A 17,480-nucleotide genomic window follows, 5' to 3' on the forward strand; every position below is an offset into this window, starting at 1 on the left:
CTAGATGTTTTGTTGTTTTACCTTACACATTTAGCTCCTTAGTCCATCTGGAACTTGTTTCTGTGTATGGTGTGAGTAGGAGTCAAAATTCAGTTTTTACTGATAGACATTCAGCTGGCCCAGCACCATGTGTTGAAAAGGCCATCTTTCCCCTACTGCGTTACATTGTTAGCTTCTCCAGGAATCCAGTGGCTGCATCTGTATGGTCTGTTTCTGGCCTCTCTTTTCTTTCTTTTTTTTTTTTTTTATTTTGAGCCAGAGTCTGACTCTTGCCCAGGCTGGAGTGCAGTGGTGCAATCTCAGCTCACTGCAACCTCCACCTCCTGTGTTCAGGCGATCCTCCTTCTGCCTCAGCCTCCCGAGTAGCTGGGATTACAGGCGCCTGCCACCACACCCATCTAATTTTTGTTTATTTAATAGAGACAGGGTTTCACCATGTTGGCCAGGCTGCTCTCGAACTCCTGACCTCAAGCAATCCACCCACCTCAGCCTCCCAACGTGCTGAAATTACAGGCGTGAGCCACCACACCCGGCCAATGTTTTCTGGCCTCTCTTTTCTGTTCCATTATCTATCTTTGCACCATTACCACTCTGTCGTGATTACTGTAGCCTTGTAGTAATTTTTAATATCTGCTAGTGAGAGTTTTCCAGCGTTGTTCTTCTTTTTCAAGATTGTTTCAGCTGTTCTGGGTCCTTTGCATTTCCATTGAAATTTGGAATTAGCCCTTTTAAAAGGCTGCTAGCATCTCAGTTGGTATTGTATTGAATCTGTAGCTCAGATTTGACAGAATTGACATCTCAATATTAAGTTTCCAGCCCATGAACATGATATATCCCCCTATTTATTTAGGTTGTTTTTATTTTCTTTTGGGAGTGTTTTGTCATTTTTAGTGTAGAGTTCTTGCATATCTTTAATTAGATGTATTCTTAGCTAATTGATGTTTTTAATACTATTGCAAATTGTATTGATTTTAACCCTTTATTTTCTAAGTATTTGTGGCTTATATTAGTTTGCTTTGGCAACAGTTTATTTAGCTCATTCTGTGAGTTGGGAATTTGGGCTGGGCTCTGCTGATGGGGGCCAGGTGTGGCTGAGCTCGCTCATGTGTTTGTGGTCAGCTGGGGGCTCAGCTGGGAGATAGCTGGTCTGGGATGGCCTCTGCTGGGATGGTTGTCTATGCTCTCTCATCCTCCATCAGCCCAGCCCGGACTACAGAGTCCCAGGAGAGACAGCAGAAGCCACAAGGCCCCTTTGGATTTCACATGTGCCATATCCTGTTGTCCAGGGCAACATAGTCATGAGGTCAGCCCAGATTCAACAGGTGGGGAAATAGATGCCACTTCTCAATGGGAGGAACTGCAAAGCGTTGAGGCGATTTCTGCAGTCATCACAGATAGGATGGCAATATTCACACTGAATTTAGCAGCCACCTCTGGAGGGTTGGATCTTCATTGGAGTCCTGCACATGTTAACTACCCAGGCATGGGTTAAAGTTAATATGCACATTCACATTGTGATATAAACATAAGGAAATGTTTTCAAGTTTGTCTCTGGTAGACAACAGCCTGGGCTTTGGGGACAGGCAGAGCTGCATTCCAGTCTCAGTACAGTCACTTTCTTCACCTTTAAGAGGAAGGTAATTGGCCGGGCGCAGTGGCTCATACCTGTAATCCCAGCACTTTAGGAGGCTGAGGTGGGTGGATCACGAGGTCAGGAGTTCAAGGCCAGCTTGGCCAACATGGTGAAACCCCGTCTCTACTAAAAATACAAAAATTAGCCGGGCGTGGCGGTGTGCCCCTGTAGTCCCAGCTACTCGGGAGGCTGAGGCGGGAGAATTGCTTGAACCTGAGAGGCAGAGGTTACAGTGAGCTGAGATCGCGCCACTGCACTCCAGCCTGGGCGACAGAGTGAGACTCTATCTCAAAAAAAAAAAAAAAAAGTGGAAGATAACTGCCCCTAGCCTGCAGGGTTGTGGGGAGAATTAAGTGGGTGACATATTCAGAAGTCCCCAGCGCGGGCGGCTGAATTAAGTGGGTGACATATTCAGAAGTCCCCAGCGCGGGCGGTTGTAACCATTATCAAGTATGAATTCTTCTTCTCTCAGCCTTGGAAGCAGCTGGTCTTAAGCCAGTGTACCTCCTCTTCCTCTGCCCCTGACACTGCAAGCTTTTATAACACTCATTTTACCTCCACTTCAGAGTTGAGCTGAGCTACAGTTGACAAGCTGGTATCTTGTAAAATGTATAGACTTTTAAGTGAACATTTTCCCAGTTCTTTTCTGTGGTTGTCTCTTTAGATTTTGGAGCCATTATATTTTCTTCCCAGGCCCAGGAGTCAAGCATTTTTTCTGGAGACTTTTGGAAAGCACATAGACCCCAGTGGGTGGGTAGGATACTGAGGGTGCGGTTAAACCCACCCTCCTTGACGTTTGGGGGCTGCATGTTGAAACATGGGCAGAGTTCCGTCGCTCAGAGACCCACTTGCCCAGGCTTGATGGGCTGGGGGTGGTGCTGGGCAGGGCAGAGGTCCCTGCTATGATGGGCTTCTCTCTGGATGGAGCAGAGGTCCCTGCTGTGATGGGCTTCTCTCTGGGCGGGTCAGAGGTCCCTGCTGTGATGGGCTTCTCTCTGTGCTCAGACCCCGTCTCTCACCATTCCTGGGCTCAGGGGACCTGCAGCTTGGGCAGCTTTGACTCCTGTCCTGAGGATTGGGGATAACCTCACAAAATAACCCTGTCGTTTAAACAATGTATGTTTAAACCCTTGGGCACATCACTCTGCCTCCCTGGGTCTTGGTTTTCCCAGCTGGGTGGTGGCTGTTACTAAAGTGATCCTGGCTCCGTGGGCTCTGGAGGGAGGGGGAGCCCTAGCCCCTGACCTGGGCCCAGGAAACAGCTTTTGCCAGGCTTCTCAAGCTGGCAGAGCTGAATGGTCAAGCTGGCTTTCAGGTGGCACTCAGCTGGGGACACAGAGGGACCCCAGAGCCCAGGCTCCCAGGTCCAGACCCTATGCAGGATGGTGCACAGCTGAGAGCCTGCTGTGAGAGTGGGCTTGGGGAAGGGGCCAGAGGGGTGGCAGGGAGGGCCTTGTTTCCCTTAGAAGAACTGATGAGGATGGGGACTTGAACTTCCGTCCCCTTCTTTCCTTTCTTTGATGCTTGGCTCAGGAGCCTGCACTCTGGAGCCATGCAGCTGGGGTGAGATCCTGCGGCTGCCCCGGCTGGGTGTGTGGTCTGGGGCAAGCTGTGCCTCCTCTTTCCAGAGCTGTCTGCTGGTCTGCAAAATGGGGGCTGAGGCTGGGACGTTCCTTCTAGAGCCAGAGGGAAGATACCGTGGGTGCAGGCTGGGGTCCAGCGGCAGCTCTGCCAAGCCTGAGATCCGGCCGGTTGGCCGGACTGGCCAGGCTGGGGTGTCCAGACAGTAAACACCCACAGAGGAGAAGGTGATGTGAGGGCCACAGAGAGCAGTGGGGATGCAGAAGCCGGTGCTGAGGGGGCTGGCTGGGGCTGCTCTGCCTGCTGAGGAAGGTATCCCTCAGGCTGAGTTGGGTGAGCTCAGGCAGACCCCGCTGCCTGGCCGCTCCTGCTGTTTCTTAGCCATCCCCTGCTGGTTTCTGTGATCCCGGGGAGGAAGGCAGACCCAGGTTCAGAAACCCTTTCTGTCTGTCCATTTTACAGTCCTCATAAAAAAAACTCAAGGCGCCTCCACAGACCTTCAGGTAACCCTCCCACCCTGTCCCTCCACACCCCCAGGAGAACACCAAGGCTGGCGGGAACATCAGGGCTGCAGCCTTCTCTGTGCTGTTTGCTCAGGCCCCACAAACTTCCTGTCCAAACAGGGGCCTGGTGGAGATGGCCCTGTCACCACCCTCCTGCCAGGTGTGGAAACTTCTGCAGCATTTTCAAAGCCAGAATTCTTTAAGGCTTTAATGTCAAGGGACGGGGACTGTCTAGAGGGGTCATGTCCTCTGCATTGGATTGTTCAGGGAACCCATTGTCCTATGATCAAAGGAGCTTAGGATCCTCAGAAAATGGGTAATACCTGCATAAGATAAGAAACAAATACAAATACAAAAGGGGTAAACAGTCAGTTTCCTTCCTCCCTCCCCAGGGCTGAGTCCCTCCCCAAGATAGCCACAGTTACCAGTTTCTTGGGTATCCTTCCAGAAATAATCCATGCATATCCATGTATCTTTTTAGGAAGACAAATGGTAGCTTATTAGAGATACTGTTCAGGATTGACCCTTAAAAAATTCTTCATAGTACATGTGGAAATTCTTTCATGTAAGTGCATGCTGATCTAACGCTTTTTAACAGCTGCATACGATTAGATGGATATAGCATCAGTTTTGCTTTGTTTTGAGATAAGGTCTTGCTCTGTCTCCAGGCTGGAGTGCAGTGGCGTGATCACTGCTCCCTGCAGCCTAGACCTCCTGGGCTCAAGGCATCCTCCTGCCTCAGCCTCCCAAGTAGTGGGGACCACAGGTGCATGCCACCATGCCTGGCTAATTTTTAAAATTTTGTTGGGAGATGGAGGCTCACTGTGTTACCTAGGCTGATCAGCATCAGTTATTTAATCACTGCCCTGCAGATGGGATTTAGGTTGTTTCTGGATCTTTGCTGTCACAAATGCAGATGCATCAGAATCTGTGATGCTCCTGTTTGTGTTCATGGGAGCATCTCATCTATCAGCAGATTAGATCCCTACAAGGAGAATTGCAGGGTCACAAATTTTTTACACTGCAATGCATTTTTATTATTTTTTAAATCACATAACATGACATTTTCCATTTTTAGTTATGCTCTTCCAAGGCATAAATTACATCCACCTCGTTGTGCAGCTGTCACCACCATCCACCTCCAGAAATTTTTCATCTTCTCAAACTGAAACTCTGTCTCCATTAAACCCTAACTCCCTATATCCCCACTCCCAGCCCTTGGCACCCACCATTCCATTTTCTGTCTCTATGAATTGACTACTCTAAGGACCCCATACAAGTGGAATCATAGTCTTTATCCTTGTGTATCTGGCTTGTTTCACTTACCTTGATTTTATTTTTAAAATTTATTATTTAAATTTAAAAAATAAATTTGTTTATTATTTAAATTTAAAAAATAAATTTGTTTTTTATTATTTAAATTTAAAAAATAAATTTGTTTATTGATTTATTTATTTTAGATAAGGTCTTGCTCTGTTGCCGAGGCTGAAGTGCGGTGGCACGATCATAGCTCACTGCAGCCTTGACCTCCTGGGCTCAAGTGATGCTCCTCCCTTAGCCTCCCAAGTAGCTGGGACTATAGGCACACACCATCATGCCTGGCTAATTTTTAAATTTTTTGTAGAGATGGAGTCTGGCTATGTTTCCCAGGCTGCTCTTGAACTCCTGGCCTCAAGCAACCCTCCCGCTTCAGCCTCCCAAAATGCTGGTATTATAGGCGTGAGCCACTGCATCTGGCCTGGATCTATTTTTAAAAGACTCTTTTAGTCTTTAGTCTTAGAGTTTTCTGATCATACTACCTTTTTCAGTACTGTTTTTGTTGGGAGGAGAGCAGTTCAGGAAGTGTCCACATGGGCAGCAGGACAGAAACCATAGGGCCGCCCCTGACACCCCACTCCACAGTTACCACCGTCCTGATGGCAGTCAGCAGGAGTTCCCTCCTTTTCCTTATAATTTTACCCCCGAACAATCTTGCTTCATTCTTCTCTGTTGTTGAGTGTCACGTGAAAGGCTGTGTGCAGTATTCCCCTGTGACCTGCCTCTTTCCCTGGTGCAGTGTTGGTGTGCTCCTTGTGGGTTATTGCACGTGGTGGCAGTGAGGTGGCTGGCATCATGTGGTCACACTGCAGCCTATGGACCCTTTCTCTCATTTGTGGGCACTTGGAAACCACCTGGAGACCACCGGAATACTCAGGGTCGTGGGTGTGGCGCCTTCTGCTTTACCAGGGGACAGTGAGTGGTTTTCCAGAGTGGACCTGCTCTGTGCCACTCGGCGTGGGAACAGCGGGGTTCCTGCTGGGCAAGGGTTGTGCTCACCCTGCTGCCAGGCCCGGAGCCCTGATGCTGTGAAGTCAACCGTGGCAGTGTGTTCTGAAGCTGGGATGTTGCTGGGCCATGTCACTGCCAATCCCAGGAGGCCAGAGAGAATCTCTGAGTTGAGGCTGGGCTGTCAGAATGGGAGAGCACCTGCGTCTCTCTTTCCACAGTGCTGCTGAGAACCGGCAGGTGGGGAAGGCATTGCTCCCCCTCGGCCTGAGCTCCTGCAAAGCAGCAAAGTGGACAGAAATGGAGAATTCTCAAAAAGCCAGAGGAAAGAGGAGGCAGGGTAGGCATGGCTGAAGGCTGCACCAGCTTCTGCTGCTGAAGGGATGGTTGCTAATCCTTCCATGGATTTGTCTGCCCCTTTGTTAATTAATTTGGAAAGTAGTCACCAAGCATCTTATATGTGCCAGGAGACAGGAGGCTGTGTTTACTGAGTATCAGCTATTTGCCACGCAATGAATCTTACGTTCCCACTTGTGAAATTTGGGCGGGGAGAGTTACTTGCCCATTTTACAAGCAAGGAAATGGAGGCTCAGAAGCTGAGTGACTCGCCCAAGTGCCCCAGCCAGTGAGTGGTAGCCCAGCCACACACCTGTGCTTCCAGCAGTGGAAGGACATGCCTGTGCTCATCTCGTGACCCTGGTAGCATCTGCTACATATAAGTGGTGTAAGGGGAGGTGGCCAGTAAGGGTTTGCATTCTTCCTTGTCATTTCCCTAAGGCTGTGCCCCTGGGCTCCCTCTCTCAAACTCTTAGAACCTCTTTTTACACCTCTGGGACAGGGAGATCATCCCACCGACCTCTTGTTGTTGATGTGAGCTTTACATGAGATGATATACACCAAGAGCCTGAAGTATTTCACCCAGCCCCAGATTTTGCCAAGGACCTGGTCTGTGCTGTGTGCTGGGCACTGGAGACCCTGAAATGATTAGGCTGATTCTTGGCCCATGAGACCCTCCCAATCTGGTGGTTGGGACAGCCTGCCACCCGACAGGGACATCATGGTCGAAGGACATGAGTGAAGTCAGAGGAGGGAGCTGCTTTTCCTGGGTGCTAGACAGAGCCTGCTGGACGCACAGACAGGCAGGGAGTCACATTTGGACTGGCTCATGAGGGATGGGTAGTTGGATACTCGCCAGTTGGCCAAGGTAGAAGAAGGGCATCCTAGCATGGAACAGCGTGTGCAAAGGCATAGAACAAGAGAAGGTGTGGCTGGGAGCTGAGTCAGGGCTGTGCTGTGAAGGCCCTGAGTCTCACTCCAGAGAGAGGCACTTTATCCTGTGGGGCAGTGGCTTTTCTGTGGGATCTGTGGAGCCCCAAGTCTCCCCAAGATGACTCAGGGATGTGGAAGGCCAGGGCATTGTGAGGACGACCAGGTAAGATGATGTGATGACGGTTGAGTAGGAGTTAGTTTAGATATGGAAGTTAGGGAGACCCTCTCTGAGGAGGAGAGACCCCCAGAAAGAGAAGGAGCCTGTCCCATAGAGAGTGGGGGCAGCAGATAGCACAGGGAGAGGTGGAAGATTCCAGGCAGGCAGCATGGCAAATGCCAAGGCCTTGGGGCAGGACTGAGTCTGAGGAGCTCCTGAGTAGAGAGAGTGAGTGGGAGAGTGAGTCAGAGAAAGGAGGTCAGGAGGGGAAGTGGGCAGGGCCCCACCGTGTAGGACTTTGTAAGGAAAGTGTAGACCATGGGGGGCCATAGGCGCAGGAGTGATCCAATCTGATTTGTATTTGTGGACAGTCATTCTATAGCCCTGTGGGTGATGGGCTGGAGGGTGACAGAAGTGGAAGCAAGGAGGGCAGGAAGGGGTGGTGGAGGAGGGGGTGGCTGGTGGACTGGGATGCCTTTGGAGGTGGCCCTGTGAGTGATAGACTGGAGGGAGGCGGGGGATGGGGGATTGGCCTGGGAGCGTCCTGAGGATGGTAGGGCCTTGGTTGACACAGGAAGACCCAGGGAGGGGGTGGCTTGGGAAAATCCGGAGCTGAGCAAATTCCAGCTGGAGAAGTGCCAGGGAGACATCTGGGGTGGTTTCTTGGCCAGCTGTGGGCATGTGCATGTGACATGGGGGGCAGGGGCAAGAGGAAGGTGGCATTGGAAGCTTAGAGATGAGATCAGCCAGGCCAGGGTGTGTTGGAGAAGAGAAGAAGCCCCAGGGCTGAGACTCCAAAAGTCTGGTGCTCAGGAAGTTAAAAAACACGACAGAGAGAGAGAGAGCGAGCGAGAGAGAGAGAGCGCCAGGCAGGGGCTAGGGGACCTGAGAGAGGTGGTCTCAGAAGGAGACCTAGAGGAGAGGAGGTGGCTGCTGGGCGGAGCCTTGGAGAATCAGGGTGGAGGGCTGGGGCCTCTGGACATGAGATGAGGGTACTCACTCATCGTGCTGGGCTTTGCCTGGCTCTGCCTCCCACATTTTGGATGGCACCTGGCAATGCCACTCATGGCACCTGCACAATTTCCCCTCCTGCTGCAACTGGGTGGCCCTCCCAGCATAAGGGTCACAGCTCCTGAGCTTTGTTTGAGAAGGAAGGTGGCCAGGAGAGAATGGGGGGAAACCTGGCACCTGATCAAGGAGGAGCAGGCAGAGAGCGCCATTCAACACCCACGAAAGCAGAGCCACCTCTCAATATGATGATGGTTAGAGTCCCAGAGACGACCTTCAGGATCGGCTGCATTAGGTCACCTGTGCAACAGACATGGGGACGCTCAGGCCTGGAGAAGGGAGAGTAAGAGGGGAAATTGAAGCTTGCGACTTCTTTTTTAATTTTGTACACTTTTTTTTTTTTGAGACGGAGTCTTGCTCTTGTCACCCAGGCTGGAGTGCAGTGGCGCCATCTCGGCTCACTGCAACCTCCGCCTCACGGGTTCAAGTGATTGTCCTGCCTCAGCCTCCTGAGTAGCTGGGATTACAGGTGCCCACCACCACGCCCAGCTAATTTTTGTACTTTTAGTAGAGATGGGTTTTCGCCATGTTGGCCAGGTTGGTCTCAAACTCCTGACCTCAGGTGATCCGCCCACCTCGGCCTCCCAAAGTGCTGGGATTACAGGCGTGAGCCACTGCACCTGGCCATTTGTACACATTTATGGGGCAGGTACATGTGAAATTCTGTGACGTGTATGTGATTCACAGTGATCACGTCAGGGTGTTGAGGGTGTCCATCACCTGACTACAGTGCATTTTTGTTAAGGGTAGTCACTCTGCTCGGGATTTCTAACTCCCCAGCTCATCTGTGAAATAGGATTGCTGACAGTTCTCACTCTTAGTAACTGTGAGGTTCCTGTGCTGGGACCCTGCCTGGCTGGTAGCTAGCACTGCTATATTTCAGCTGTTACTGTTATCCTCATTGGGCATCCCACTGATGTCATCTGGCTAAGAGCCAGGGACCATAATCTCTGTAAGGCAATCTTGGAAGAGGTTTAGGGAGGAAGGATTCGGTCCTGTAGAAAAATGTTGTGAGTCTGAGCTGTGCAGAAGAGAGGATAAACCACCTGGGCAGAGTCGCCTCCTGTCACCAGAAGTATTCAAATAAGGAGAGTCTCCCACATGCCCAGAGTATAACAAGAGGGGACGAGACATTGAATGGTGGCGTCACTCTCAGTGGCCACAGAGACTGAAGTCAGGACTCTGGCATCCTGGGAGGTGGAGGCAGGACTCTGCCTGGCACCTAGTGCTCCTGAGTCCTGGGACAGACATGTCTGAGCCATGTTCCATTCAGATGGTGAGCACTGATCCCGGCCTCCGACACAGCACCTCTCAGTTGCCCAGGTTCTCCTAGATTCATTCAGCAAATACTCATTGAACACCCACCATGTGCCAGGGGGCTGAGATATGGCTATGAGGAAGATAGATAAGAGACCTACCCTCTGGGAGCTGACATTGCAAAGGAGGAAACAGAGGACTGAGAAAGTAAACTCATCCACAAGAGGCTCTCACAGTGCTGACTGCTGTGAGAGGGTTATTTATTTGTTTCTTTGAGACAAGGTCTTTGTCACCCAAGTTGAAGTGCAGTGGCACAAGCATGGCCCACTGAAGCCTCCATCTCCTGGGCTCAAGCAATCCCTTCCCCTCAGGCTCCTGAATAGCTGGAAATGCAGGCATGTACCACCATGCCTGGTTAAATTTTTTCTTTTTAAGAGACAGTCACACTATGTTGCTCAGGCTGGTCTCAAGCTGCTGGCCTCAAGTGATCCTCCTGCTTCAGCCTCCCAGAGTTCTGGGATTACAGGCTATGGATTTTATTTCTGAAGAAGATTCTCTTTTTTCTAAAATTATCTTTGTAAATTTTATTCTAATCCTGCCTTTATAGATTTGGAAGTTACTTTCGTGTATGGTGTGATGTGGGTCCCAGCATCATAAATTCTTTCTCTGCCAAGTTTGAATGCCACCTTCATCATATATTCAATTCCCGTATGCACATAGGTCTGTTTCTGAAGTCTTTTCTCTTCCATTGAGCGCCTTGTCTTCTTGTTTTAATTATTAGAACTTTGAAGTGTATTCTGATACTGTTAGAGAAAGTCTACCTTCTCTGTTCTTATTTTTCAGAAATGTTCTCGGGTATTCTTAAGCATTTCGTTTTTTGGATGAATTTTAGAATTAACACGACAAATTCTGTGACAGTTACACTTTGCTTTGGTTGGAATTGCATTGAAGTTGTAGAGTAAGTAGAGGAGAATTGACATCTTTAAGGTACATATTAGACACATGGTATGTATTTTGAATAAAGTGTATCTTATACCCATTAGACAATCAAATTTTCTTCTTCATGTGAATCAAGCATGTTCACTGTAGATTTATTTCTAGGTTTGTTTCTCTTTTGAATGGGAATTTTTTCCTATTAACTTTTCTATTTAATTGTTATGGGGGTATAGGAAAGCCACTAATTTGAGTGTGTTGTTTTTGTTTTTGGCTATTGTATTATAGTCATTATTGTTAATTGTATTAATTCTAATACTTTGTGAGTTTTGAGTCTCTTGGATTGTCTAGGAAGATGAAACCATAACATCTGCCAATAACGACTTGTTTCTTCTTTCTATTATTTCTTTGGCCCTTTTTTCTTTCTTTCTTTCTTTTTTTTTTTCCAAGACGAGTCTTGCTCTGTCGCCCAGGCTGGAGTGCAGTGGTGCGATCTTGGCTCACTGCAACCTCCGCCTCCTGGGTTCAAGCAATTTTTGTCCCTCAGCCTCCCGAGTAGCTGGGATTACAGGTGCACGCCACCAAGCCTGGCTAATTTTTTTGTATTTTTAGCAGAGACGAGGTTTCATTATGTTGGCTAGGCTGGTCTTGAACTCCTGACCTCGTGATCCGCATTCCTCAGCCTCTCAAAGTGCTGGGATTACAGGTGTGAGCCACTACTCCTGGCCTCCTTTTTTCTTTCTTTTTTTTAAGTTTTTTTTTTTTTTTTAATTATACTTTAAGTTCTAGGGTACATGTGCATAATGTGCAGGTTTGTTACATATGTATACATGTGCCATGTTGGTGTGCTGCACCTGTTAACTCGTCATTTACATTAGGTATATCTTCTAATGCTATCCTTCCCCCCTCCCCCCACCCCACGACAGGCCCCGGTGTGTGATGTTCCCCATCCTGTGTCCAAGTGTGCTCATTGTTCAGTTCCCACCTATGAGTGAGAACATGCGGTGTTGGTTTTCTGTCCTTGCAATAATTTGCTCAGAATGATGGTTTCCAGCTTCATCCATGTCCCTACAAAGGACATGAACTCATCCTTTTTTATGGCTGCATAGTAGTCCCTGGTGTATATGTGCCACATTTTCTTAATCCAGTCTATCATTGATGGATGTTTGGGTTGGTTCCAAGTCTTTGCTATTGTGAATAGTGCTGCAATAAATATACGTGTGCATGTGTCTTTATAGCAGCATGATTTATAATCCTTTGGGTATATACCCAGTAATGGGATGGCTGGGTCAAATGGTATTTCTAGTTCTAGATCCCTGAGGAATCGCCATACTGTCTTCCACAATGGTTGAACTAGTTTACAGTCCCACCAACAGTGTAAAAGTGTTCCTATTTCTCCACATCCTCTCCAGCACCTGTTGTTTCCTGACTTTTTAATGATTGCCATTCTAACCGGTGTGAGATGGTATCTCATTGTGGTTTTGATTTGCATTCTCTGATGGCCAGTGATGATGAGCATTTTTTCATGTGTCTGTTGGCTGTGTAAATGTGTTCTTTTGAGAAGTGTCTGTTCATATCCTTCGCCCACTTTTTGATGGGGTTGTTTGATTTTTCCTTGTAAATTTGTTTAAGTTCTTTGTAGATTCTGGATATTAGCCCTTTGTCAGATGGGTAGATTGCAAAAATTTTCTCCCATTCTGTAGGTTCCCTGTTCACTCTGATGGTAGTTTCTTTTGCTGTGCAGAAGCTCTTTAGTTTAATTAGATCCCATTTGTCAATTTTGGCTTTTGTTGCCCTTGCTTTTGGTGTTTTAGACATGAAGTCCTTGCCCATGCCTATGTCCTGAATGGTATTGCCTAGGTTTTCTTCTAGGGTTTTTATGGTTTTAGGTCTCACATTTAAGTCTTTAATCCATCTTGAATTAATTTTTGTATAAGGTGTAAGGAAGGGATCCAGTTTCAGCTTTTCTACATATGGCTTGCCAGTTTTCCCAGCACCGTTTATTAAATAGGGAATCGTTTCCCCATTTCTTGTTTTTGTCAGGTTTGTCAAAGATCAGATGGTTGTAGATGTGTGGTATTATTTCTGAGCCGGCCTCCTTTTTTCTTGTTTTACTGCATTTGCTAGTATCTCAGGACAATGCTATATAGTAGCATGGCCCTTGGGCATTATTTTTGTAATATTTAATAATTCAGTGGGGGATGTGTCTAATGTTCCCCCATTGAGTATGATGTTTGCTATGTGCTTCTGGTAGACACCAGTTCTCATTTCTCTTGGTTCCTCAGAGCAGAACAGTAACAGGTTGTGATGGAAGCTGTTTTCCCTGTTTTACGGAAAAGGAATGAAAACTTAAGAAAGCTTGGTAACTTGCCGTGCCTGCTAAGGCGACGCAGCCGATGACCCTCAGTGAGCTCTTGCTCCTGCTGGAGTGTGCAGGTGCCGTCCTTCACGGCATCTATCCCTCAGCCCTGTGCCCTTACGTGGACTGCTCAGGACATTTAGAGGGCTTTGTGGGCCTTAGCACCTACACAGCCATTCAGTCCTCATACAGAGAAGGACACTGAGTCTGTAGGGAGGAGAAGCGGCTGTCAGTGGTAACGCTGAGATGTGGACCCAGGCCCATCAGGCTCAGAGGCACTCATCTGTTACTTGTTGCCCTCAGCACGAATGTCTAGGCATTCTGTATAAACTTGACTTAGGAATGTCACTTTAGACCTCAGGGGCAAACGCTTGGGTTAATTACACGTCTCATTTCTTGGCATGGCTCTTATTATCCTCTTTGCAAGGCTCTTGTTTTATTTATTTATTAATATTTTATTTCCTTTCATCTTATTTCTCCATTCCCATCCACCACCTCCATCTGCATAGCTGACAGTTTCATCTCATCAGTGTGTTTTTTGCTGTCATGTGTTCTTGCAAAGTATGCATTGTTATTTTATGTGTGATAGTTTAAATTTGTATAGTAGAACTGATTTGGCTTCTTCCTTTTCTCCCTTAGTGCTGTGTTCCTCCACACTTCTGTGTGTCTGTGTGTCCAGCTCATGCTGCTGTGTGTGTATCCAGTCTATTGTTTCTGACAGCTCCTGCGTGTAGCATGGCCCCAGATTTTCCTCATCTTCCCCTCCCAGTGATGGACACCCAGGCTGTCCGCAACCCCCTTCCACAAATAACACTTGACATGGGCATCTTTGTACTGGTTGTGTTACGGGCTGTCGTGAGGACTTCCCTGGCACAGACACCAGGAGCAGAGCGTCTGGGTCCTTGATGTTGCGTGTGCTTAACTGTATAAGTGGTGCCACATCTCTCCAGCTGGCCGCAGTCTCCACTCCCACCCCAGACACACGGACATGCAGCAGTGTAGAGGAATACAGCACTAAGGGAGAAAAGGGGGTCCCCATCTCTGCGTGGCATTTCTCACTCTTACTCATATTTCTAGTTTAATGGATATTTTATTATTATTTTTTGAGACAGAGTCTCATTCTGTCACGCGGGCTGGAGTGCAGTGGCTCCATCTCAGCTCACTGCAACCTCCAACCCCCCTCCCCATCCCTGGGCTCAAGCAATCCTCCCACCCCAGCTTCCCGAGTAGCTGGGCTAACTTTTTGTGGAGTTGGAGTTTCGCCATGTTGTCCAGGCTGGTCTCGAACTCCTGAGCTCAAGCCTTAGCCTCCCAAAATGCTGGGATACAGGCGTGAACTACCACATCTGGCCTAAGGAGTATTTTACTTTGGAGTTCTTTTTTCTCTTGTTAATTTTCAGGAGTTTATTATGTTTCGTAGATGGCAATTCCTTGTCAGTTTTGGACATTCCAGAAACATTTCTTAATATGTCAGCAGTCTATTATATGTGTACATGGAGTTCTTTGTTATACATATTTGAATTTTGAGGTAATCAAATTCATTAATTTTTGTAACCTATAGCCTGTGCCTTTGAGTTTTAAGACATTCTCCCCTACCCTTGCCTCCTTCCAGCCTCCCCAGTCACAAATACAGTTGAACCTTGAACAACTCAGGAGTGAGGGGTGCTGACCCGACTAACAGTCAAGAATCCACATGTAACTTTTGACTCCTCAAAAACTTAACTAGTAGCTGACTGTTGACAGGAAGCCTTACTGATAGCACAAATAGTCAATTAACACATTTTTATATGTTATATATATTATATACTGTATTTTTTTTTTTGAGATGGAGTTTCACTCTTATTGCCCAGGCTGAAGTGCAATGGGGTGATCTCGGCTCACCACAACCTCCGCCTCCCAGGTTCCAGTGATTCTCCTGCCTCAGCCTCCCGAGTAGCTGGGATTACAGGCATGCGCCACCATGCCTGGCTGATTTCTTTGTATTTTTAGTAGAGATGGAGTTTCTCCATGTTGGTCAGGCTGGTCTCAAACTCCTGAACTCAGGTGATCCTCCTGCCTAGGCCTCCCAAAGTGCTGGGATTACAGGCATGAGCCACCGTGCCTGGCTGACTATATTCTGTATTCTTTTCTTGTTGTTGTTTGTTTGTTTGTTTTTTCCCCGGGACGGAGTCTTGCTCTGTCACCCAGGCTGGAGTGCAGTGGCACAATCTCGGCTCACTACAACCTTCGCCTCCCGGGTTGAAGCAATTCTTCTGCCTCAGCCTCCTGAGTAGCTGGGATTACAGGTGCCTGCCACCGTGCCTGGCTAATTTTTGTATTTTTAGTAGAGACAGGGTTTCACCCTGTTGGCCAGGCTGGTCTTGAACTCCTGACCTCGTGATCTGCCCGCCTCAGCCTCTCAAAGTGCTGGGATTACAGGCATGAGCCACTGCACCCAGCCTATATTCTGTATTCTTAAAGTAAGCTTGAGAAAAAAAAATGTTATTAAGAAAATCATAAGAGAAAATATGTTTACTATTCATGCAGTGGAAGTGGACCATCATAAAGGTCTTCATCCTCACTGTCTTCAGGCTGAGTAGGCTCAGGAGGAGGAGGAGGGGCTGGTCTTGCTGTCTTAGGGGTTGCAGAGGTGGAAGAAACTGCTGTGTTGTTCCAGGGGTCAAGTGTGTATTCAACATGAACCTTCTGTGAATTTCCTGGATGAGCTTAAACTTCCCTTGCTGCCACTGCTGCTGTTTTCGTATATCTTGTCCTGTCTTAGCATCTTAGGTTGGGTTCCTTAGAAGCAGAGCCTGAGTTGGGGGGTCTTGTGCATGTGTTGGTTCATTTGGGGAGACCTCTCAGGAGAAACTCTGAGGAGTGAGGGATGAGAGGTGGACAAAGCTGTGGCCCACGTGAGGTCTGACCGTGTGGGAGCTCTAGAGTGTGAGTGGCCCCCACAGAACTGGCTGCTTTGAGAGTGGGGGCTGAGCTCTAGCCCCATGTTAGCCTGTTATTGGCTGGGCTCCTTCCAGCCCCCATAGGGAGGACTCCACCTCACAGACAGTTCACCAAAGACAGTTGTGTTGTGAGCTGTTAGCGACCAGCATGCACAGCAGCAGGGGTGGATGAGTTTGCCTGCCCAGTAAAGGAGACCTGGACAGGCCCCTGCATATCTGCTGGACTTGGTGGCTTATGAATGGTGACTCTGCCTCATGTTGCTATCCACAGGCTCCACCAAGGACCTGATCGAGACTTGCTGCGCAGCCGGACAGCAGTGGGCCATCGACAATGACGAGTGCCTGGAGATCCCTGAGAGTGGCACTGAGGACAATGTCTGCAGGTAGGGTGGGCTCCCTGGAGCAGGCGGAGCTGCCCATTTGCCTTCTCCAGAACCCTGCTTGCCTAGGACCCCAGGCCCCAGGCAGCCCAGAGAGAGTACACCTTCACATGCCTCTGGGGCATGAGGGTGATTGGGTGTGGCTGCCGTGCGCCATCTGGCCAGGCTTTCTCCAGGGGTGGAAAGTCCAAGACTGGTCCTAGGAACAAACCAGCCACATAAATTGGTAGCTGGCCTAGTGAGCAAGATCCGAGGAATGTACAATTTGAAACAAGTTTTAAAGGAGTGCTGTCCCCTAGGAACAGTCGGGTGCTCCCCTCACCACATTCTGCAGTTGCTGCCGCACTCATGCCACTCGGGCTTTCTCTCCTCTGCCCTCTTCCTTTCTCCGCTTTGCTACCCTTGGGTCTTCAGGAGGCTGGCCTCTCACTGTGCTCCCTTGCTGCTGTGCTGGTTGTTTCTTCTGACTCTGATACCACAGCAAAGCAATCCTTTATCCCCATGCCTTCCCTTTTCCAGGCCCAGGAGAGCTCTTGGTCAGCTGCTCATGCTTTGTTTTTTTCCAGGGACCCCGTCTAACCTACTCATTTTTCCAAATAAGAAAGATGAAGTTCAGAGAGGCAGTGTGATTCACTCAAAGCTACACAGCTCACTGGCAGCATGGCTGGGATTAGACCCCATGTTTCCCAATGTCCAGACCACTCTGCTTCCTATAAAAAAAGGTTATATTCTAACCTTATCTTTCCCTTCAGCCATTCTACCAATATGGGGCAACTTAGGAGTTAGAGCATGCAGCACTGGGACCCCTGGAGTTTGGGGCTAAGCGGTCCTAGTGCATGCTTGCATCCGTCCTGTGGATGTGTCCCACTTCAGGGGGTGCTGAGCCCTGTCCCCTGTAATCCCCGCTGCCCTGTCCTGGCTCTGGTCTCTGCAGCTGATTCGTCAGCCACCTCTGCCCCAGGCAGCCCAACAGTGACTGGCAGGCAGTGACCAGGGACCCGGAGGCTGTGCTCCTCCAGGCTGACCTGCCAGCCTTTTCTGGGATTAGGTCTCTCTGTCCTCCCCGACCGTTGTGGGGGTGGGGACTCTGATGCCAACCCCTCTCTCTCAGAGGTCATGAACACACATCTCCGAGT

The 17,480-nt window shown here is 48.7% G+C and overlaps 1 protein-coding gene across 4 annotated transcripts in view; it reads left to right on the forward strand.

Moving 5' to 3' along the window:
* Window positions 1-17,480, forward strand: part of FBLN2 (fibulin 2) — an 89,151-nt gene that overhangs the window by 42,770 nt on the left and 28,901 nt on the right. For all 4 annotated transcript variants that reach the window (XM_031009442.3, XM_031009441.3, XM_055381064.2 and 1 more), the window contains one exon: window positions 16,236-16,347. In XM_031009442.3, coding sequence (XP_030865302.3) covers window positions 16,236-16,347 — 112 coding nt within the window. The remainder of the gene's footprint in view (window positions 1-16,235; window positions 16,348-17,480) is intronic.

Source organism: Gorilla gorilla, chromosome 2 (assembly GCF_029281585.2).
Source record: "Gorilla gorilla gorilla isolate KB3781 chromosome 2, NHGRI_mGorGor1-v2.1_pri, whole genome shotgun sequence".
Lineage (NCBI taxonomy): Eukaryota > Metazoa > Chordata > Mammalia > Primates > Hominidae > Gorilla > Gorilla gorilla.